The sequence below is a fragment of the Crinia signifera genome, chromosome 4, assembly GCF_055691185.1.
Source record: "Crinia signifera chromosome 4, ASM5569118v1, whole genome shotgun sequence".
Lineage (NCBI taxonomy): Eukaryota > Metazoa > Chordata > Amphibia > Anura > Myobatrachidae > Crinia > Crinia signifera.
The window spans coordinates 122,485,720-122,509,209 of NC_139220.1; the positions used below are offsets into that span (position 1 = coordinate 122,485,720).

General features: G+C 41.0%; 1 protein-coding gene across 2 annotated transcripts; it reads left to right on the top strand.

Annotated features, from left to right (window-relative positions):
- The first annotated feature begins 336 nt into the window (after nt 1-336).
- On the top strand, nt 337-22,882 carry NTS (neurotensin). Of its 2 annotated transcripts, XM_083182349.1 has the most exons (5): nt 376-547; nt 2,223-2,275; nt 3,268-3,329; nt 10,547-10,762; nt 22,331-22,882. In XM_083182349.1, the coding sequence occupies exons 3-5, from the start codon at nt 3,282-3,284 to the stop codon at nt 22,478-22,480; spliced, it is 414 nt and encodes a 137-aa protein (XP_083038475.1). In that variant the 5' UTR covers nt 376-547; nt 2,223-2,275; nt 3,268-3,281; the 3' UTR covers nt 22,481-22,882. The 2 variants fall into 2 exon arrangements, with proteins under 2 accessions (XP_083038474.1, XP_083038475.1); XM_083182348.1 differs by lacking the exon at nt 2,223-2,275 and having other exon boundaries at nt 337-547.
- Nucleotides 22,883-23,490: the final 608 nt, after the last annotated feature.

Genomic DNA, 23,490 nt, shown 5'->3' on the forward strand with positions numbered 1-23,490 from the left:
AGTTAACCATTTAAACATGCAATGGAAATGGATTCTATTTTTAAATGAGTAGGTAGCAAAAGTAATAAAATACTTGGCAGATAAATACATTATCAGCTCTGCAACATAAATAAAATAGTAGATTATTTTTCTAATATTAGTTTACTTGTGCCCAAGTAATTCAGCCCAGAACGTCACTGTGTTACATCTGCAGCAAGATACTACTATTATTACAATCGTGCGTCATGTCGTTCGCAATTAGGGGATGTTGTGTGTGGAACAGCAATAGCTGAAAGAGGAGGGTTGGGGATATCTTCAATATGCTCTCCTGTAGACTTGTGACATCATCTCACTGCTTATATACTTAGGGAGGGTCCAGCTCTATAATGGTACAGAGACACAGAACAGTCTAGTCTGCAGAAGAGAGAGAAGGTTCAAAAGTCTCAGTTGCATTTTTGTTTTTTTTTGCATGGACTTAAGTTCTTAAAATATTCAATGATGACTGGACTAAGAATTCAGATGATTTGTCTGATGGTCTTTGCTTTCAGCTGCTGTGGGATGTGCACAGGTAATGTACTGCCTCAGCATCACATTTCTTACTGAGCACATGTGAAAGTGAACATCCTTAACTGTGCTAGGCTGTACTGTATGTAACCCTATGTATTTATGCCGCAAGGAGCAAGATTGCTCTTCTTTCTTGCATTAGTAATGTGGGTTGAGAAAGATTAATTGTTTTCTTATTCTGTGTATTAGAAACTTGTTTAACATAGCACTTAGTAAAATATTCTTAATTTTAACGTTGGCAGAAACAATATGACATTTAGTGCAACAGCTTGGAATAATGTGTTATGCAAACATTATGCTGGTAAAATAATACGATAGAGATATACTTCTTTCTTTCTCTTTTTTTCTTTCTTTCTTCCTGTTTCTATCTCTTTCTTTATTTCTCTTTTCGTTTACTATTTTTTTCTCTCTGCAATATTTTTTCTAGTCTTTTTCCAGAGAAATGTCTCCCCATCTCTTTCTTTTGATCTTAGTGTACTGTATCAGACAGTGGCATTGCTGAATATGAATGGGTATTTCTAATGCTTAGAATCTGTTACAAATGACAGGACCATGATAAATCACACAGGGAAGCATAACAGTAGTTTAAACTGCTTAATTAGTGAATTTGTCTTCATACATAGTCGCATACACACAACACTTTGAATGCCTTATTGCTGGAGTTGGGTAGGGGTCTGAGGGTCTCTGTCAGAGAAATGTCAGATCTTCCCCACATTCTTCAGTTCTGAAATCAGTCCCCACTACTCTCTAACTTTGTACAGATGAAAAATGATGTTGAATTGTTATATTGATTTATGAGAAATAATTGGCTTTGTTTATATGTGTAAGGTCAGGGTCACATTTGGAATGAGGCCAGTCCTCTGACAGGTTTCTGAAACAGTGATATATTCAGTCAGCATAACATTACTGAACAGGTTCTGCTGTCATACCAGAGTGAGTCCACTATCATAGCCCTGGTCATCAAATTGTTGTTCTATATTATTCCTGTGACCCTGCTCAACATGATAAAACAATCATTTTTTTATTGCATAACTGATTTATACTGGTGCAGTATCCACATCACACCATGATATGAGGAAGTTTTCCAAAGGGAAATGTATGCACAATACATAGCATGTCTGATCTTGTTCCTGTCTTTGGTTTTACATGACGGTTGGCAGCTGGTCTGCAAAACATGAGAGTTAATATCTCTCACTTAGACACTTTCACATGTGCATAAACACATTTTATTTTAATATGCACATTATAAACCATGAGCATTTGCTATAACAAGTACACATTCACACTTCATGAATAATGCCCATCTGACAATGCAATGTTCTGTATGCACTCATTTAAAGCTATATGTCATTTTATATTGTGCATTTGAAGTGCTGAAACCTGCGTCCTTGTAAAAATGGAATCTTAGCACGTGCCATTCTAGGTAAATAAAATACACATAATAAGCATAAGTATTAACTATACGTTCATCATGCTTATTGTATGCTGAAGCAGTGGTAAGTGTCGATAGAAAGATGTGTACCAATCAGATTTGATTGATAGATTATATACTCTTATAAATAGATTTAAGAGTTTGGGGGATGGTACCGGAATAAACTTGATACATTTCCTCCTCAACACTGTAAATGTACTGTATTCTATCTTTCTGTTTTCCTAAAATAGCAATGCTTTCTTCATAGGACACAGAAAGACACAGACAAGTCCGATACTCTAGATGTGTATTGTAGTAGAGGTGTGTTAAGTAAATATTACCCTTACTGTATTTAGCTTTCTAGGTTCTGTGCGTTTGGTGTCATTGTAGCCTTTTTAGAACAACCATTGGCAACAACGAATGATGTCGGGAATGATTTCTATAATATTTATAGTATCAACCATTTTCTCTCCATATTTAACTAAACTATTGGTACACATTTCTTCATTACCACTCAGAACATCTGTTTAATGTACAGGAATGTTCACTAATATTTTACCTGTCATCTTTATAATTGGTATCCCAATGTGCTCTATTATCAAGTAAAACGTATGTTTGTATAATCAGTATGTCATAAAATGTGAATTATTAAAGAAAATAATATTCATCATCACATATGTTTATATGACATTTACCTAAAGTAGTGAAAGGAGTTTAATCATGTATTACCATAGTACATTTATCACCTACAGTACTAATGCAACAGTATCCCTTATCATAACCGGCTGGACTAAATGTCCACTGATACATTAAACAGGCTTACTGTAAGAATGATGATTATTCACAGATACAATACACAGACAAATGCTCAGTTTTTTAAACACATTTTTAAAATATATTATTGAGTTCACTCATACATACAGTAATATAATGTAATTTCTCTAGGATTGTCCTGCATAATAAACATTGCTGTAATATCCTAACATTGAGGATAACAGTGAACATAAGTATGTGTTCATCATATTAGTAATAAATATAATGTGCAATTGTATGTTTATTTGCACTGTCAAGTAAATAATGAGTGTGGTATCTCAAAAAGACCTTAACCCTTTGAGTTATTTTTCCTATATCAGGCAAACATTACAGGTCATTATTATGATGATTAAAAATGTGTGATTGGCATTTTCACACCTCTTTTGGCAAATTCACTTGGCACTCAAAGGGTTAAACATGAATACAACCACAGTCCTGAATGAACAGTTACAGCGCGTGCATTTCATTTTATTTTATTTTTTTGTACTTGCTTGTGACAGATTCTGAAGAGGAGATGAAAGCGTTAGAAGCAGACGTGCTTAGCAATATGTACTCATCAAAGGTGTGTAATCCATTCATTTAAGTGTTTAAGTATTTTTTGTTTGTTTGTTTTGAGTTCAAATGGTTCAATCATGTTCTAATCACAGATATTGGCTGGCACCAGGTTAGCGCACACATTGATTCTTGTAGGATGACCTGGACAAGAATCTAAGAGATATTTCTTCAGTACCTCCACTAGAAGTCTTGAGGATGAGAATTCCTTTAATCTCATACTATGCACTTACTGTAGCCATTTCACACGCAGGGCTTAAAGTGGTAATGCAGAGGTGAGGGAACTCATTTCTCTATGCCACCTAATTACCACCCCTCCCCTACCCCCATTAGGCAGAGATAGGACCAGTGGTATGGTTTTTGGCATCCTCCTGCAATCTAGAATGATTTTCTGTGAGGGCCAATGTAAAGGTTAAAAGGTACTTATGTAGTATCTGGGCGTCCGATTTAGAAATCGGATCGGATCGCATCGCATCGCATGCGACCAAATCGTATGCGATGCGATGGTCAAGATTTTTCCATAGGATTCAATGTTAAAATGGTATGAGTCCATTTTAACATAGAATTCAATGGGAAAAAGGGGTCCTTTTCCTTTCCCCACTATCCAAGTGGGCATGGAGTTGGATATAAACCTGTGGCGAGCGTAGCGAGCCACCGAGCCCGAAGCGTGGCGAGCGTAGCGAGCCCCGCAAGGGGACACAGAATACTTTTTAAGAAATATGAGTTCGCTCGCCACGCTTCGGGCTCGGTGGCTCGCTGCGCTCGCCACGCTATATAAAATCAACTCTATGCCCACTTGGATAGTGGGGAAATGAACAGGACCTTCTTAACATTGAATCCTATGCAAAATCGCATCGAATCGCATCGCATCGCATCTGATTGTATGCCTTAAGGTAAGGCATACAATCACAAAATCGGACGCCCAGATACTACATAAGTACCGGTTAAAATGTTCCACCTTACCATCAGAGGTGGTGGAACTCAGTTCCACCTTGTTCCCCCTCACTTTAACCCCTGTTCACACCATTAAATAGATACCGTAGAACAGAACTTCCTCTCAGTCATCCATATTGACAAGACATACAGTAACAGCTAGAGTTACGTTCCATAAAGACCATGCTGAGAGTTATGTTCCAAAATTTGCCAGTACTGATTAGTTATGTAGGAGATTATTTATGTCACTTTGCGCTTTCAGACAGCAAGCACACATCATTTTTATGTACTGTATGAATATTTTTAAGACAGCGTAGAATCAGTGTTTCTTTAAGGTACTCAATTCATCTGTAAAACAAGATATGGTACTTTTTACCTAGCACTGCGCCCACGATTTTGATCGTGGGCATCGCAGGTAAAAAAATCGCGGGCATCGCGGGCATTGAATGCACTAAAAATCGGGTGCGACGCGTCCGACGCGATGCCCGCGATTTCCCATAGGGAACAATGTTAAATGTCTCAATTGACCCGATTTTCATGTTCAATGCCTCAATTGACCCGATTTTTCCATAGGAAACAATGTTAAATGGCCCACAGAGGCCAAATAGCCACCCTGAAGTGTGAAATGGCCCCCACAATTGTTAACGCCACCCCACGATCAACGTGAACCCGAAGCGTGGCGAGCGCAGCGAGCCCGCGAGGGGCGGCGGTACGCGTCCTACGACCTTTTCATACCCCCACTATCCACGTCGGCGTGGAGTCGAGAATAGAATAGTGTGGCGAGCGCAGCGAGCCACCGAGCCCGAAGCGCGGCGAACGCAGCGAGCCCCACGAAGGGACGTGGATACCTTCACAGGTAAACGCGTCCCTTCGCGGGCTTCACAGGTAGCCGCGTCCCCTCGCGGGGCTCGCTGCGCGCGCCAGGCTTCAGGCTCGGTGGCTCGCCACACTATTTTATTCTCAACTCCACGCCGACGTGGATAGTGGGGGTATGAAAAGGTCGTAGGACGCGTACCGCCGCCCCTCGCGGGCTCGCTGCGCTCGCCACGCTTCGGGTTCACGTTGATCGTGGGGTGGCGTTAACAATTTTACACTTTAGGGTGCCTATTTGGCCTCTGTGGGCCTCTGTGGGCCATTTAACATTGTTTCCTATGGAAAAATCGGGTCAATTGAGGCATTGAACAGGAAAATCGGGTCAATTGAGACATTTAACATTGTTCCCTATGGGAAACCACGGGCATCGCGTCGGTCGCGTCGCACCCGATTTTTTAGTGCATTCAATGCCCGCGATGGCCGCGATGGGCGCCGTGATAAGTAAAGAGTACCCAAGATATATTTTTTTTTTTTAAATCTTCCTTACTGGCATGTAAGATCAAAGCAAAGTAGTTACTTCAGTTGGTCACATTTGTCTTAAACAGATCTATAGTTTTAATAAAGGTGGACATTCTTGTACTTTAGTGCTAAAGTCAGTGCCTTATTTACAACAGGGGGTGATCACCCTGGGAGCCCACACATGAAAGGGCAATAAGACATAGCTACATCACCAGTGTAGAGGGCATTGTGGAACATGCAAAGTTAAACTGGGGATTCTCTGTGGCATAATGTGAACTGAGGACCCTACAGTGCAATTAGCATTTGTGTTGCTGAGGGCATTTGCACCATAGTTGCCTACCACCCTGCAAGTGAATCCCTGATATAGCAGCAATCTCTCTCTCCCTCATTAGTCTAGCAATCTCCCTCATTTCACCTAGTCCACATATCCTGTTAGATTTTGGGGGGAAATAGTAATAAGAGATAACTTACTAACTGCTTTAGGGCTCATCTACATTTTGATATAAGTCATTTTACAAGATTCCTCTCAGATGTAGCAGTACACACCAACGCTTTTCGATGCCTCTTTGACAATCTCTTTTCACAATCTCTCCATATATGGAACTAGACACACCCTTTGGGTGGAGCATGACACGCCTCCTCAATGGGGGTGCTTTGCAAAATTCTATTACCGACTATAATCTCCCTGAAACTCGTTTTTAAAAGTAGGCAAGTATGATTTACACACAACATTATTTTATAACATTATTTTAAGTCACCATAATATTCAGAGGCACTTTAATAGAGGAGGCGGCCTTTGTGCATGCTCTGATTGGGCCCCCTCCTCTCTGGCAGTGAAGTATTGTGTCATAGTCTACATGTTAAGTCCCCGGGGTTATTTCTATTGTGCATTCAGGGATCACTGGGGAAATGGTCATGTGTCCATTTTCCCAGTGATATTTGCAGCTGCAGAGCCAGCAGCACAGGACCAATGCAGTGGTGAGTATAATTAAGTGGATGCAGGGTATGCTCATGTGCACCACACACCTTGCACCTATTAAAGATATGCCAGTGATAATATCAATTTCACAAGTGTTGGTATTGGCCCCCATATGTTAGTTACCCTGAGGCCACCCACAAACCTTTATTTGGCTCTGACTAAATTCAAGCAATGTGAACAAGTTTGCACACAGTTGTGCCAATCACACACACTGTAACACATTTTAAGATTAGCTAATGCACACCATAATCCTCAAATGTGAACAGTACATTTCGAACATTTGATGTTTAAATTAAAGGGGTATTTATCAAAGCTTGTAGAGATATACATTTGTGAGAGATAAAGTACCAACCAATCAGCTCCTGCTATTTTTCAAACACAGGCTGTAAAATATATGTAAGCTGATTGGCGCTCACCATTTTATCTCTCTATGCTTTGTTAAGTATCCCTCTAATTGTAAAATTTATATAAAATGGTGAAAACTCAGCTTGAAAAGGCAACAGTTCAAGTGTTTTTAACATTCTTAAGCCCCGTGCACACGGGGGGATATATCGCCGAACGACATATCGTTCGTGATGAGCAATATATCGATCAGTGTCCCATTTGGATCAGCGACCAGAGATGGTCGCTGATGAAAAAGAAACTGCCCGGGGAGCCCGGCAGTGGAAATCAGCTGGTCGCAGGAGCATGTTCCTGTGACCAGCGATCACTACGGGGGGAGAAACCCAGCAATATATCACCGGTGCACACTCCCATCGCGGGCAATATGCTCGCTCAGCAACCATATTGCCCGCGATATTACACAAAATCGCCCCCGTGTGTACACAGCCTTATGAGAAGTAAACAGGAAAACCTTGAACAGAAACTGTTAATGCAAGCTGCAAAGTTTTAAATCCAAAATAATATCAGCATTTATTGAAGATTGCAACACAAGTATTTAGAACCAGCAAAACTTGAAAGAGGTTCAATATATTTTAACATCTCTTATAACTACTGTACTATGGGGGTTATTCTAGTTCACTCAGAAAGGCACAATCACTCTCTTATGGACAAAACCATATACACTGCAGGTGGGGATGATATAACATGTGCAGAGAGAGTTAGATTTGGGTGTTTTATTGTTTCTGTGCAGGGTAAATCCTGGCTGCTTTATTTTTACACTGCAATATAGATATCACTTTGAAGTGCAAACCCCACCCAAATCTAACTCTCTACACCTGCAGTGCATATGGTTTTGTCCATATGAGAGTGATTGTGCCTTTGCGAGTGAACTAGAATAATGGCCTTTATTATATGTCTTCTTATGAAGCTATCAGTAAAGTTATCATATTATGTACTCCATCAAGAATTCATCAATTCAGACTAGTTTTTATCTAGCAGTAATGGCTTAATACTTTATTGGAAAATGAATGGGTGTCAAACACACATTATCTACTATCATAAGTTACGAGGGGTGTGCAATATGTTTCTAGATGCACAAAAACAAATTGTGGGAAATTTACTAAGGTGTGAATTCTACTTCACATGTGATTTTGCTATGGGCAACCAATCAGAATCTACTTCTTATTTATTTAGCACACTCTAGAAGATATTAGACATGTGAAGTAGAATTCACATCTTAATAAATTTCCCCCATTATATTTACAAAGTGAACATTACATTTTTTTCAAAGCATTTGCCAATGAAGTCTGTGCTATGTTGCATGCACTCAAACTACTTGGTATGTCTTTTACAAGCTGGATGAAGTTTCTGATAAAGCCCGTGCATGTAGTGGTTTTTTTTGTGAGAACATGAAGAAGAGGACCAGACCATCTGGACTTTTTGGCAGATTACCAAGTTCCTGTATGCATTCATGAGCCAGAAAATTCGTCACTTTCCTTGACTTGTATGCAGGTGCATTGTAATGATGGAGTAGAGTGAGGGGGAGTTCTTGGACAGTGCCTGGGAATGGTTATTTGAGGTGTACTAGTCCCTCCCCCCCCCCCCCCACGATGGTGCGTTTCAACATGAGTGGTACGGTAGCTGCAATACATGACCAGTCTTGGCACCAAAAATAGACACCATCTGCTTGGCCAAGCTGTGGTCCCGCTGGAACTGGGAAGACTGTTGTTTGGTTCTGGGGTCATAACTGAGGATCCGGGATTCATCATCAGTGATTGACTACCATCAAACCTATCCAACATGATGCAGGACCAAGTAGCCCAAGCCTCCTTTTGCTCTCAAGTCAGGTGATGGGGCATGTAACTTTTTGTGGAGTAAAAAGTGGATGGATCCCAATGTGATGACTCTCTTCTTTTCTAACTGGTTACGGTCACCCTGATGTCCACCTGAACAATGCCTCTCATAACAGCAACATTCAACTTGGTTACAGGTCGACCGCAGCGCTTTTTTAATTGTAGAAGATCATGGCTTTTCAGTGGTCTCTGTTGACCTCCATAACAAGTTTCAGAAGCTAGTAAACACACTAACTTCATCGGTTCTGCAATGCTGCTTCACATTTCACAATAATCAGTCCTATCATGTAAAACTGAATGAGGCTGAGCTTTGGTATCTCTTTCCTCTCCAGTGTATTATTGCACCTAGTCCCCACCACTCACAAATTCCACTACTGTTCCTTTAGATTTTGCTCACCTGCCCTAATATCTGCCTATCATTTTTAACAATTTGGCAATAATTATGTGCAATTTCCAGTACAACAGATATACCCAATAATGTTGTTTCTGCAGCACGCAGTGCTTATGAGCATAACCGCAATGCATGTGCATCACTGCACACTGGACTCGATTGCACCCAGTCTACTATGTAATGTGCATGTACAGCAGGGCATGTCTACGCACAATCCCTCTTTCTCACCATCAATGATCGCAGGTAACTGCTTCACCAGGAGATACCTTATTAGCCCCAATAAGGGGTTACCTTGTCTTCTGTCTCTCTGGAGACAACTAGTTGGAGCAATAAGTAGGAGATGGAGAGACAGACTTACAGTGAGGAAAACTGAAATCATTGCTGTAGTAACTGTGCAGCAGTGTTTAAAATTAGATAAAAACAAAGTGGTTAATAATGGGTTTTGAGACATTATTTTATCTCTTACAAAGCTTCTTGTGCTAAGAAAAATACAATTTACATCAAGGATGCCATCACCAATTTAAAATATGTCAATGAAGCCGTCATCATGCCATCCGCCGCCCGCCACCCTGCGTCGTCCACCAGATGTCCCTTCCATGGCCACTGGATCGCCATCCACCAGAAACCTGTGGATGGCTCGCCGGTGGCCACAAGTATAGTGGCCTCATCTGTATTTTATATATATATATATACTGTACACACACAAAACTAAATGGTATTATGATTACTGTTGTACTCTGCCTGGAGGCTGATTTTGGTCCTATTAAGAGGTTGGCTTGAGACTTTTTGCTAACTGAATGCCCTAGGGCGCAGTTTCTTTCTTCTGCTACTAAGACCAGAAACAAAATATCTAACCACATATAGTAGGCTCACCCAATATATGTGAATTTAATCCATCCAGTCTAATTACACTCCATACTGCTTGTAGGTAAGATGTCTTTAAACATATTGCTTATAGTTCAGCCTGCCAGTGATAGCAATTCTCAGTTCATAACTACAAGCACCTACTTTCCTTTTAGAGGCAAATGTCACTTAACTTATTATTTACCCATGGTGATTGTCAACCTCTTCTTTATACAAACTTTGGTCTTTGGGGTGAAAATTATTGAATCAACTCCTAAGTTAAACTTCTTAATTGTGCAACTAGTTAAATGACTTAATACAATGATATGTAAGTAGATGCTGTATGTATAAAATGTAGCGTCAGAGCATGTCCGTAAACTCTATTGTTAATGTTTGCTATCACTAGATCCTCTTAGTTTAGTGTCACAAAACTGCATGTTACAATCCCCTTACATAGTTAATACTAGAGAGAAGACAAATGTTGATCATTCACGTGTTCAAACATTTCCTCGTAGGTGAATAAAGCAAGACTTCCATACTGGAAAATGACTCTTCTTAATGTATGCAATCTTATAAACAATATCAACACCCAAGCTGACGAAACAGGGGAAACTGGGGAAACTGTCAGAAAACAATATCCTACATCTGCAGATGGGTTTAACCTGGAAGCAATGTTGACAGCTTTTCAGCTTCAGAAAATTTGCCAAAGCAGAATCGTTCAGCATTGGGAGGTATGGTTCAATACATTACTTAATTATATTTCATAATTATTGCTGATTTGCATAATTGAAACTACTGCTTTATTCTGGAAAATAAGTGGAATACTGTAGGTAAGAATTATTTTGAAAAAAAAAAATGGAGCACTTCCTTACAGAAAGTGCTCTAATTAGTGCACTTAAGTCATTAAGTGGCAGATCCAGGGGTGGGGGGCACTCAGGCAACAACCCTGCCCCCACTGGCACTTTTTTTTTAAAGAGAGACCAGCATCGGTCCAGTGCAATAAAGGTGCCTACATGGGCATTGTCAGCAGTACTAAAAATCTAAAAATGAGTGAAACCCTTAGCTAAACTCAGGAACACAGTTCAGACTGGTCGGTGAAGGGAAGTGAGGGGGACGATTTGGGGGAATATTGATGTCATTACTGGAGAGGAAAAGGATGTGAATAGAAGTAACACAGTGATGCATTTTCTGGGGGGTGGAGGGGGTTGAATAAGAGTAACACGGTGATGCCTGTAATGGGGCTGGATACTGGAGAAACACAGTGATGCTCTACTTGAGAAAGGGGGGTAAACAGTGATGCCTGCCTCCACCTTGATCCTCGCCTCTCTCCTTTACTTTCAATTTTTCTCTATCTCCCCCTCACCTCTCTTCCCCCATTTTTTCTCTCTCCCCCATATATTTCTCCCCATTTGTCTCTCTACCCCTTATTCTTTCTACTACTTTCTCTCTCTAACTCCTTTCCCTCTCTCTATATTTCTCTTTGCTTTTTTTCTCTCTCTTTTCCCTTTCTCCCCCTTCTTCCCCTCCACTATTTCTCTCACCCCTCTTCTTCATGCTCTCTCTTTTCTCTCAGCTCTCATGTTAAACTCCAATGGTAATTTCCTGCCTGGCTCCCCAACTTAAACTTCCCCTTCAAGTCTCATTGAACCTATTTAGCTTATTTTACCCCATTTTTTCCCTCATAGAGACCTCAGATACCGTTTGCCTCTACTGTTCATTGGTTAATCTGCATCCTTGGATGCAGTTGCTGGCATGACATGCCCTCAACACAGCGAGAACATGCATTGTCTGTATATAAAAATAGTAAAAGTCTGTAGTTTGTTAAAAGGTCATGGATGAAGTTATTGTTGGAATTGTGTATACAGCTGGTGGTTTGGCAGAGTTAATGTACAGTACACACCATTGCAAATATAATAAACCCACATTAGTTTAGCCAGCTGGTGTGGATTATTGAGCAAGTGATAGTGCAGATATATTCACTATTACAATGGTTGATGTGCATGAACTAAAACTTGTAACAGAGTGGATATCATGCATGAAGTATGGGTCTGGCTAGGGTAAGCATGATTGGCTCTTACTGGCAGAGAAGAAATATAGAGGAAACTGTGTGGCTTAATCCAACTCAGAAAGCTAGGGAATGCATCAATGAGCTGCGGACTAGTGCCTTGGGCTGAAATGCATAAACTCTTGACAGAGATGAGCCTGAATGTGTGGCTAGGGACAGAACTGCAATAACTTTATTGGGTACTTATGAGTTATCTGGGCGCCCGATTTCTAAATCGGGTCGGATCGGGCACATCGCATCGCATCGCATGCGACCATCGGATGCGATGCGATGCGATGACCCGATTTTTCCATAGGAATCAATGTTAAAATGGACTGAGTCCATTTTAACATGGAATTCAATGGGAAAAAGGGGTCCTTTTCATACCCCTACTATCCAAGTGGGCATGGAGTTGGATATAAACCTGTGGCGAGCGTAGCGAGCCACCGAGCCCGAAGCGTGGCGAGCGTAGCGAGCCCCGCGAGGGGACACGGAATACCGTCCCCTCGCGGGGCTCGCTTTTGACCCCAGTGACCTTTTGACTGTCGATCTTTTGACCCTGTCAACTTTTTGACCCTGTTGACCTTTTGACTGTCGACCTATAGTGCTATTACTATGTTAATATGATACCCAAGTTTTGGTTCTAATTTTTCATTGGGCATTGGATTTGGTTCTTCAAATACCACTTTACATACTTTGGTTTAAGATGTGGAATTTCGTTTAAAAAAATAATAACACAATTAATTTTTTTTAATTAATTGTGTTGTTAAGACAAATCTGATGCCATTTTGGGATGCTGTGTCATTATTTGCATCTGTGTGAATATTATTTATTTTTCTAGGTTTTTCAGTAAGTGCAGTACCGTATGTAAAGGAAGGGATCAGTGGCATCACAAGGGGGGTGTGTCATCCACCGAGGGGTGACACCAAAATGTCAGCTCCTGCTCAGAGAAATTCACATTGAGGGCCAGATGAATCAAGCTTCAAAACGCCAGCCAATCAGCTCCTAACTTCCATGTAACAGGCTGGGTTTGAAAAATGATAGGTAGGAGCTGATTGGCTGGTTGTGCATCACTCTCCACTTTATTACTTTTTGAAGCTTGTTACATCTGGCCATAAGTGCTGCCTGTTGGCTGTTATGTTTTAGCCCCAGTTCTTAACCCAGAAGCTACAACGACACAGTAAGGGCCATGGATAACTGAATTTAGCCCTAAAGCAGATCAAAAATCACAATATAATTTGAGTAATTTTTTAATTTATAATACAAATGTATTATTATTTATTGCCAGCTATTTATATAGTACACAGATATTCCACAGCACTTTATAGTGGACATTTTTGCCTTTCACATCAGTCCCTGCCCCAATAGACTTACAGTACAAACTACATTCATTTTTGGAGTGTGGAAGGAAACCAGTACCAGGAGGAAGTTACACACAGTTAGTGCCACGGGGGGAAATATCCAGAGTATGTGCTACACATGCACCGTCACCAAGATCGCTGCCTTTACATCTACCACAGGGAACAACCCCATTGCGGCTTTCAACCCCACACACCCCTGCACCGATTATACTCACCTGAAGCCAGGGACCGATGATCCATGCTCCTGGAGTGCTATCAGCCTCTTCTGCTCCATGACCCCAGGTGTTGTAAAGTAAGCTGAATCACAGCATCACTTTACTGCACTGTGAGTCACACAGCAGTTCAGGCAGACCCAATGACAAGTAGCCCTCATCAGAAAACTGATCACTGGTCCCTGGCTGTAAGTGGCTATGTTTTTTTACCTTTTTATTCCACAGTGATCAGCTTATGTTTCTATCAGAAACACATATCTGATCACACTGGCCAAGTCCCAGCACATCTTTCTCTGTTTCTCTGCATACAGCCAGAGAAAACTGTGATCTGGCAGGCACATACACTTGTATTTCAGATTGGTTTTATTATCACTGTCTCAATGCAGTTTTGTTTTTTACAGTTATTTGGGATAAGTTTAGTCAGACAGCATTTTTGTAAGTACAGTATGGGAAAATGTTATCTGGTTAGAAAAAATTAGGGTTGAGCACTGACCACTTTTCGAGCCAAATTGCCTCTTTTTCCTGCCAATACAGATACAGACTGTCTGACATGCCTACTTGAATGCTGTCACAGTAGACATGTCAGCAATAATGGCAGGTCTTTCAGTCGGGACCAGATGTCCAAATGCGGGAGAAAATGAAGGAGGAGCAGTTGCTGTGTCACATTCCGCTTCAGATGACAATCTCCTGACCAGCAGGTCTTTGCACCACTGTAGACTTGTGTCCGCCGGAAACAGAGACGCAATGTACAGTAAGCTTCAAGCCTAGGATTGAGCATGGTGGCAAAAAATGTAGTGCTCTAATGTTAACAGAATGACCACCCTCATATACTGTCAAATGTATGAAGGGCATCATCCAGAAGACCTAAATACTCAATGGGATCACTCCAATTTAGCTCCTCCTTAATTTTCTCCAGCTGCTTCTGCAAAAGCTTGATGAGGGGAATGACCTTACTCAAGCTGGCAGTGTCTGAAATGACTTCATGTGTGGAAAGTTCAAAGGGTTAGAGAACCTTGCACAATTTGGAAATCGTTCTCCACTGTGCTTGAGTCAGGTGCATCTCCATTCTCTTTTACCTATGTCATAGGTGGCTGTGTAGGCTTGAATGACCTTTTGCTGCTCCTCTATCCTTTGCAGCATAGAGAGGGTGGAGTTCCACTGCATCACTACCTCTTGTTTAAGGTGATGGCAGGGCAGGTTCAGGAGGGTTTCATGGTGCTCCATTCTTCGGAAGGCAGTAGTAGAATGGCGAAAGTGGGCTGAAATTTTGTAGGCCACTGCATCTCCTGCATGCCCTGTCACTTTCAGGAAATGCTGCACCACAAAATTTATCATGTGGACAAAACATAGGACATGCTCACATGTAATGCCTGCAAAATGTTACTGCATTGTCACAAACCAAAAATTCCCTGGAGAGTCATTGTGCAATGATTTCCCTCAGTTTCTCTAAGAGGTTCTCAGCATTTTGCATCTTAGTGAAACCTGTAATACACAGCATTGCCTGAGTTGGAACGAGCTGGCATTTTGGAGATGCTGCTACTGGTGTCTCTGCTGCTGTGAAAGGTGATATATCTACCCAGTGGACTTTTTCAGTCATATAGTTCTTAGTTTGCCCTGTACCACTTTTCCACATGTCCGTGTTTAAGTGGACATACAATGCAATCTTTCAGGACAATGATGACAGTTTTTGAATGTCTCTGTTCATGGGATTTGGAACCAGGGACACACTACCTCCATGAATTGTCTAAATCCCACTCCACTAGTGGCAGATACCAGATGCATGACTAACACCAACATAGCTGTCATGGCCTCAGTTATTTGCTTTGCCATAGGATGACCGCTGTTGTACTTCTTCATCTCAATGGACCGTTGGATGGTCAATTGCTTAGTGAAAGAAGTAGTGGTGTTCCGACTTCCTCTGTGGGATTATGAACGACTCCCAGCAGTGGCAGCAGTAGGCATAGCACTGTAGGATCCTCTGGATCATTCCTGGATAGAAGAGGAGTCAGCCATGCTGCTGACATGGCCTGCAGGACTACTTCTGATCTGAATTGAAGAGGTAAATAAGGAGGAGGGTCTTGCTGGTGTAGTTTTCTGTTGGATACAACAAGACTAAGGAATGTAGGTATCACTGTACTCCGCACTGTCCTAGTCACAGTTTCTGAACTAAACAGGGAATTATGAACAAGCTTCAGGTGACATAAAATGGAGGATGTCCCTATGTGGCTAATATATTTTACCTGCTTATTGCAGTTTTACATAAGCTACATAGGGCAAGACAATTGATAAAATAATTCCAGACCAAAGAGGTGGATTTTTTGGTCTTCTGCCCATGCATGGTGATGGGCTTTTTCATCCCACAGACCACAACTGCCCCCCCCCCCCCCGTGCCTGATTTAAAAAAACCACATCACTATAAGAATCCTTCTTGTCAACTTCCTCCTCATTGCCAGCTACAGCCATATCCTCCTCATCCTGTTGGACTTCAACAGTTACAGATGGAGCCGGGCTCCCTCTTGCTGGCGAATCGCCAGCACGTCACCGTTGGCGATTCGCCAATAGCCCGGCTCTCCATCTGACTGAGACACGCGTGCGTCTCACCCGCGTCTCAGTTTCCGTGCGGCGGGGCGATGGGAACCTCTCCGTCTCTGCTTCAGGGAGACGGACAGGGTTAGGGGGGGTGAGGACCCCGGGTGACCGCCGACAAGCCGGCAGGGACCCGGGGGAAGCCGTCGGAAGGGGACGCGCGCACATCTCGTGTGCGCGCGTCCCCTTTCGCAGATACAGATGGCGGGTGGCGGGGGATGGTGGCTGGCGGCCGGCTGGTGTCGCCATCGCCATCCCCTGCAAAGAAGAGACCCGCTCCATCTGTACATCTTCATTTTCAATATCATAAGAAAGTGGACTGTGGGTGCTACTTCCAACACTTGCATAGGGCGCAAAGAGTTGGGAAGGTCAGGCATTGCAACCACGACACACTTGGACTCTCCTTGGGGATTTGTGATCAAGTTAGAAGACAAAGTTGTTTGCCATGCTTTTGTCAGATTAGCTAGTTTCATATTTCGAGTAGGAGAAGGAGGGCTTCCATTGTCATGTGAAGCTGAATCACTAATCATGAACATAGGGGAGGGCCTCTTCTCATCGTAAATAACATATTTGCAAGCTTACATTTCTCCTGAAACGATTTACATTTATTTCTTTATGTTACTGAACTTTGGCATTTTGGATTTTACATGCCCTCTATGATGACATTGGGCATCGGCCTTGACAGAAGACGTTGATGGCATTTTCATCATCTATGTCATGACTACTGGCAGCAGCTCTAGCACTAGGATGAAGGGGTTCTTATTCTTTCACTATTTTATCCTCTAAATTTTTGTTCTCCATTATATTCCTGGAGTTGTAATAATATGCGCCACAGGAGAATGTACCCTTAAACCAAACACACATGGCAAAGCCTAAAAAAACATATACAGATTAAATATACAGCACACAACAGTACCAAAAGACTGGAATTATATGGCTATACCACTGGACTTATACGGCAGCACCACTGGACTGGGCTTATACAACAGTATCACTGCAATGGACTTATACAGCAGTACCAATGGCAAATCCACTGGACTGGACTTATACAGCAGGATGACAAGACTGGACTTATACAGCAGTACCAATGGACTTAAACAGACTTATACAGCAGTACCACTGGACTGGACTTATACAGCTGTACCAATGGACTTTTAACGGCATTACCACTGGACTGGACTTAAACAGCAGTACCAATGGACTGGACTTATATGGCAGTATTAATTGAAAGCTTAGGATTGGATTCTAAGATGGTTAAATGGATAATATCTTGGTTTCAGGACAGAAAACAGAGAGTTGTAGTAAATGGAGTACAGTCAAAGGAGGGAAAGGTTACAAGTGGAGTATCCCAGGGATCTGTACTTGGACCAGTGCTTTTTATCTTTATTGGTGACATTGCGAATGGAATTAAGGTTAAAAATATGAGTTTTTGCAGATGACACAAATGTAAGCAGCAGGGTAGACACACTAGGAGAGGTAAAACAAATGATTGATGATCTAGGTAGATAAGAGGAATGGTCAAGAGCATGGCAACTACAGTTTAATGCAAAAAATTTACTTGGGTTTTAAAAACCCAAATAATAAATATAGTACAAATGGCACTATAATGGTAACTACTGAGGAGGAAAGGGATCTAGGAGTCACTAATTCAGGTGAATTAAAGGCAGGCAGGCAATGTAACAAAGCAATGAAGAAGTCAGATGCTTGGTTGCATAGGGAGAGGAATCATCAGTAGAAAGAAATAAGTAATAATTCCACTGTGTAGGTCATCTAGAGTACTGTGTTCAGTTCTGGGTGCCATATCTTCAGAAGGATATAAATACATTAGAGACTGTACAAAGAAGGGCAACTAAAATGGTAAATCACAAAACTTACCCGGAAAGACTAAAAGATCTTAATATGTATAGTTTAGAGCAGAGAAGGGAAAGGGGGGACATGATAGGAACTTTCAAATATATCAAGGGTTTACAGTACAGGGAGACATTCTTCACAGAAAAAAGAGCAACAGAACATGAGGACATGCACTGAAACTAGAGGGGGCTAAATTCAGGGGAAATTTGAGGAAAAATGACTTCACAAAAAGGGTAGAGGATAAGTGGAATAGCCTCCCATGGGGATAGAGGCAAATACAGTAGAGCATCTTAAACATGATTGGAATAGGCAAATTGATATCCTTACAAAGAAATAAGGATCATTGCATATGCTTTTAGGAAAATGATTAAAAAATGAGCAGACTAGCTGGGCCAAATGGTTCTTATCTGCCGTCAAATTCTACATTTCTATATTGCTACGTTTTTATGTTTCTATCACTGGATTGGACTTATAAAGCAGTACCAATGGTATTAAAGGGCAGTACCACTGCATTTGACTTATACAGCAGCACCACAGGACTGGACTTACATGGCTGTAACACTTGACTTATACGGCAGCACTACAGGGCTAGACTTATATGGATGCACCACTGGACTGAATTTATATGGAAGCACCACCGGACTGGACTTATATGTAAGCACCACAGGACTGGACTCATACGGCAGCACTAAAGGACTGGACTTATAGGGCAGCACCACAGGACTGGACTTATATGGCTGTACCACTAGACTTATATGGCAGCACTACAGGGCTAGACTTATATGGCTGCACCACAGGACTGGACTTATATAGCTGTACCACTGGACTTATATGGCAGCACTACAGGGCTAGACTTATATGGCTGCATTTATATGGATGCACCACAGGACTGGACTTTTATGGCTGTATCTCTGGACTTATGCGGCAGCACTAAAGGACTGGACTTATATGGCTGTACCACTGGACTTATACGGCAGCACTACAGGGCTAGATTTATATGGCTGCACCACTGGACTGAATTTATATGGAAGCACCACGGGACTGGACTTATATGTAAGCACCACAAGACTGGACTTATATGGCTGTACCACTGGACTTATACGGTAGCACTAATGGACTGGACTTATACAGCTTTACCACCAGATGGAACTAATAAGTCAGCACCACAGGACTGGACTTATAGGGCAGCACCAATGGACTTTAATGGCAGTACCACTGGACTGGCAGCACAGGACTCCAGCACTAGGCAGCACAGGACTGGACTTATACAGCAGCACCAGGACTTATGGAAGCACAGAACAACACAGGACACCACCACTGAACAGGACCAAGTCGCCACCCGATGCACAACACCGCACACTCAACAGACAGTGACACCAGAGACATGGAGACCCTTCCTCCTACAACCCTCTCCAATGCTGGAGTGAAGATGGCAGATCTCACAAGAATCAGATGGCTGGATGATGATGTTGTGCCTCTTTCTGAGAACTGAGTTGAAAGCATTTGTAACAGTTTTTTCATGAAATCTGCTCCAAAAGACCTTAAATACATTTAAGAAATACTAAAATAATGTGAAAAGGCTGATAAAACACACTATTTAAATTTTGTGTTAAAAAGATTGTTAATCATTTGTTCCTATCTGGTAACACTTTCTTTGAAAGATATGTGCATGCATATGAAAAAGTTTAAATACAAAAACAAAATAATTAAAATGTGAAATAATTGCTAAAAAAGTACACTACAGAAACAACTTTATCGCTAATAAAGCTGTACACTCAAACCATTGATGTTTATAATACATACTGTGCCTTCATATTTCTAGCCTTCAGTCTCACTAATCTGATATCACCCTTTGAGAAAGGATTTTTTTTATCGATCTTGAGTTGAATGCACAGATGATGTTGGCAGCAGAGGAGCAATGTTTTCGTACTTAAAGGTGTTGTTCTGCTAATGCATCTCAATAGTTAGAACACACCATTGCAGTACTCAGTCAGAAGCATGGGGTGAAATGTAATAGGATGAGTGATTCAGGAAGTGAGAGATTTGGTAAGAAATCTCCAGGTTTTTTTTAAAGCGGCAATCATTTACACTGCAAAACCAGTTTGATGTTGCTGTGTAAATGATTGCCGCTTTAAAAAAAACTAGAGATTTCTTACCAAATCTCTCACTTTCTGAATCTCTCATCCTATTACATTTCACCCCAGGTGTTTGAAGGGGATGCAGTTGAATTCCCGGCAGTCGGAATCCAGGTGGTCGAAATCTCGACGCCGGAATCCCAACCGCCGAAATCCCGGCACTTTGTCCCTCTGTGGGTGTCCACAACACCCATAGAGGGAGAAAAAATTAGTGTGCTGAGCGTATCAGGCACCGGGCCCGCTGCATGCTGAGCCCACAAGGGGGGGGGGATCCACAACCCCCCATGTCGGAATTTCGGTGTTTGTTATTTCCGGCATCGTGATTTTGACCGCCGGGATTCCGACCGCCGGGATTTCAAACCAATCCTGTTTGAATTGTATTGGGCATTTCTGGGCAGTGACAGTGGGCAGATATTGACATATGTTGAATTTTGTGGGTGAGTTATGCATGTGCCACAGGCATTTTTCTAAAAGTGGTTGTGTGCAAAGCCTTTCTCACATTGACGGCAAAAGTCATAGGCTAATCTATGCCAAGTATGAGACTAGTGAAAGTTCCAGGTGTCATATCAATATCTGAAGATGCTCAAATTGGGCATTGCAGTCCTTGTACATTCACATGAGAATGCAAACCAGAGAAGGGCCTTGTAGCAGCATAAGCATAAAGTCTCAGATGTTACTCAGCAATCAATGCAGACACTGACATGGCTGTCTCTGATTCAGAATCAGTTATGTATCTTTAATGTGTAATATACATGGACCCCTGAGTCTAAGCAGGTCCATACCACTCACCCTGTAACCCTTTTTTTCGATACTCACCTCCATTGTGCGGGTGCCATTTTCTTGGAGTTTTGCACATGTGCAGTAAGGAAATTTTGAGAAAATGGCCACCATGCCATTTCCTCAGAGATTTATGTCCCTCTAGTGCTCAGACTAGATGCTGCCAGGTTCCAGTTACAGAGGAGGGGCACAAATAGAGGATGTTGCACACGGGAAATTTTATTAATATACCCTGTTCAGAATCATGCTTATTACCACTTAAATGTTAATTCACTAAGTCCATGTTTACTTGTTGTTATTCTATGAAGAAAATCAGGGATTCATTTTTGGAAACTCGCTGTTGCAACCTAAATCGTTGAACCATTCCTTTTAACGCTAGTGGCCTTTGCTCATTACTTCTAAAACTTGGGCAGATGTATTAAGCCTGGAGAAGAAATAAACTGGAGATAAAGTTAAAGGAGATAATACACCAGCCAATCAATTCCCAACTGTCATTTTCAAACACAGTTCATTGGCTGGTGCTTTATCTCCTTTCACTTTACAGTATCTACAGTTTATCTCTTCTCCATCCTTAAAACATCTGCCCCACTGTAAGAAGTACACCCTCAGGGATTGATGTACAGATTGATCCTTGCTAGTTGGATTGGTCTACCAATACCATGGTTTAACAGATGAGGAGGCACATGTGTGCAGGCTATGTGCGTGTCCCATCCTCTCTAGCAGTGCAGTAGACTTTGGCTTTGTGGCTTGTTTCCAGGAACATCTCTACAACACATATGCAAATTACTGTGAAAATGGCCATGGCGTACATTTTTTTGGTGATTTCTTTAGCTGTGCAACCAGCCCCAGGCTAATGCAGTGGTACTGTAAGTGTAATTATATGGGATTAGGGTGAGCGGTGCGTGGGTCTCCTTGAAACCAGGGGCCCATGTGTGTTATAAATATCACCGTAATAAGTCTATAAATTAGTTTAGAATATGGACATATCACTACTTTTAAGCAGAGCTGCAGTGGTGTATCAGTTTAACACTAATCAGTGTATTTTTCTTTTTTTGTGGCCCATATCTAAATGTTATTTTTTTGAGCTTTGCTACACTTTTTCCTTAAATTCTGAACTAATTCCTTGTGGGTTAATATAATGGAACGGCTAATGTTCCAAATATAACTCAATTGCTTATGCATTATATTTTGTATGGTAAAATATTATTATTATTATTATTATTATTTTGGTTATTATTTGATTGTATCTGAAACATGTTGAAAATATGAGCTTGTTTAAATTCAATAAACTCTTGATATTACCTAATCAGATCTTTATTTTGTCTTCTTTCAGCTACTTCAGCAAGATTACCTGGACCCCAGCAGTACAAACAATGAAAATGATGATATAGTTAAGAGGAAAAGCCCTTATATTTTTAAAAGACAGTCACATGTAAGCAAAGCCAGGAGACCCTACATACTTAAAAGAGGCTCTTATTACTAACTCATTCAATAAAATATAGTAATGCCTGTTTAATTTAAGTTAATGTGATTTATGGTGATTTTACTTACAATTAAAGTTATATTTGTGTTATAAATATATTGGAAAATTATTGTCATTAATATACAGTAATTGTGTTTTTATTCATGTTGGTTTTTAAATGTCTTTTTTTTATAAACATAAAATATTTTGTGGACTTTTACATTTTAAAAATAAATAACATGCAAGATGGACCCTAAAATCAGTTAGAAACAAAGTTTGTTCTGGATGGTCACATAAAATGATAAGTCATGAACAGATGTATTCTGGAAAATTCAAGCAATTGAAAAGGGCAGATCATTTTCATTTTTCAATGCTATAACTGTATAACTGACACATGTCTCCCTGCCAAGTTAAGTATACAAACCTTCCCCCCCCCCCACACACAACTATTAGCAGAAGGTACTAATTTATTTTTTAAAACACAAAAGGTATTTGTGCACAAAGGGATTCATTTACTTAGCCTTTAAGAGAGATAAAGTGGATAAAGTCAACACATTGGCCCCTAACTGGTCATTTTTATTGATCATGTTTTATAAATGACAGTTAAGAGTTAAATGGCTGTCATTTTATATTCATCCACTTTGTTTCTCTCCAAGCTTTAGTCAATAAAGCCTTCGATCTTTATCAGACTTCACTTCTGTTTAGTGGGGTCTACACCAAGGGGAATATCCAATTAGTAGCTCTAAGTTTTTGGTAAAAAAGGGGCTATTATCCTGAGTTCAGTACAGTGGTCATTATTGGGATATGCAATTAAAGCCATTTTTTTCATCCAAACAAGGTCCCATTTTCAAGTGATAACACATTGGACTCAGTCTGTTTCTAGACCTATGTTTTCACAAAAACAAATGGGGCCAAATGTAATAGGGTTAGAATTTTAGAAAGTGAGAAAATCAGCCTGGTTTTGCAGTGTAATTCATTGCTGCTTTAAAAAAAAGGGGAAAACTCTCCCAAAATCTCTCACTTTCTGAAAC

What these genes read in the sequence shown, in the direction of transcription:
- NTS (XM_083182348.1), top strand. Translation starts at nt 475, where the DNA reads ATGATGACTGGACTAAGAATTCAGATGATTTGTCTGATGGTCTTTGCT. An exon ending in GCAATATGTACTCATCAAAG is followed by an intron (nt 3,330 to 10,546) that starts GTGTGTAATCCA and finishes ATTTCCTCGTAG; the next exon opens with GTGAATAAAGCAAGACTTCC. An exon ending in GAATCGTTCAGCATTGGGAG is followed by an intron (nt 10,763 to 22,330) that starts GTATGGTTCAAT and finishes GTCTTCTTTCAG; the next exon opens with CTACTTCAGCAAGATTACCT.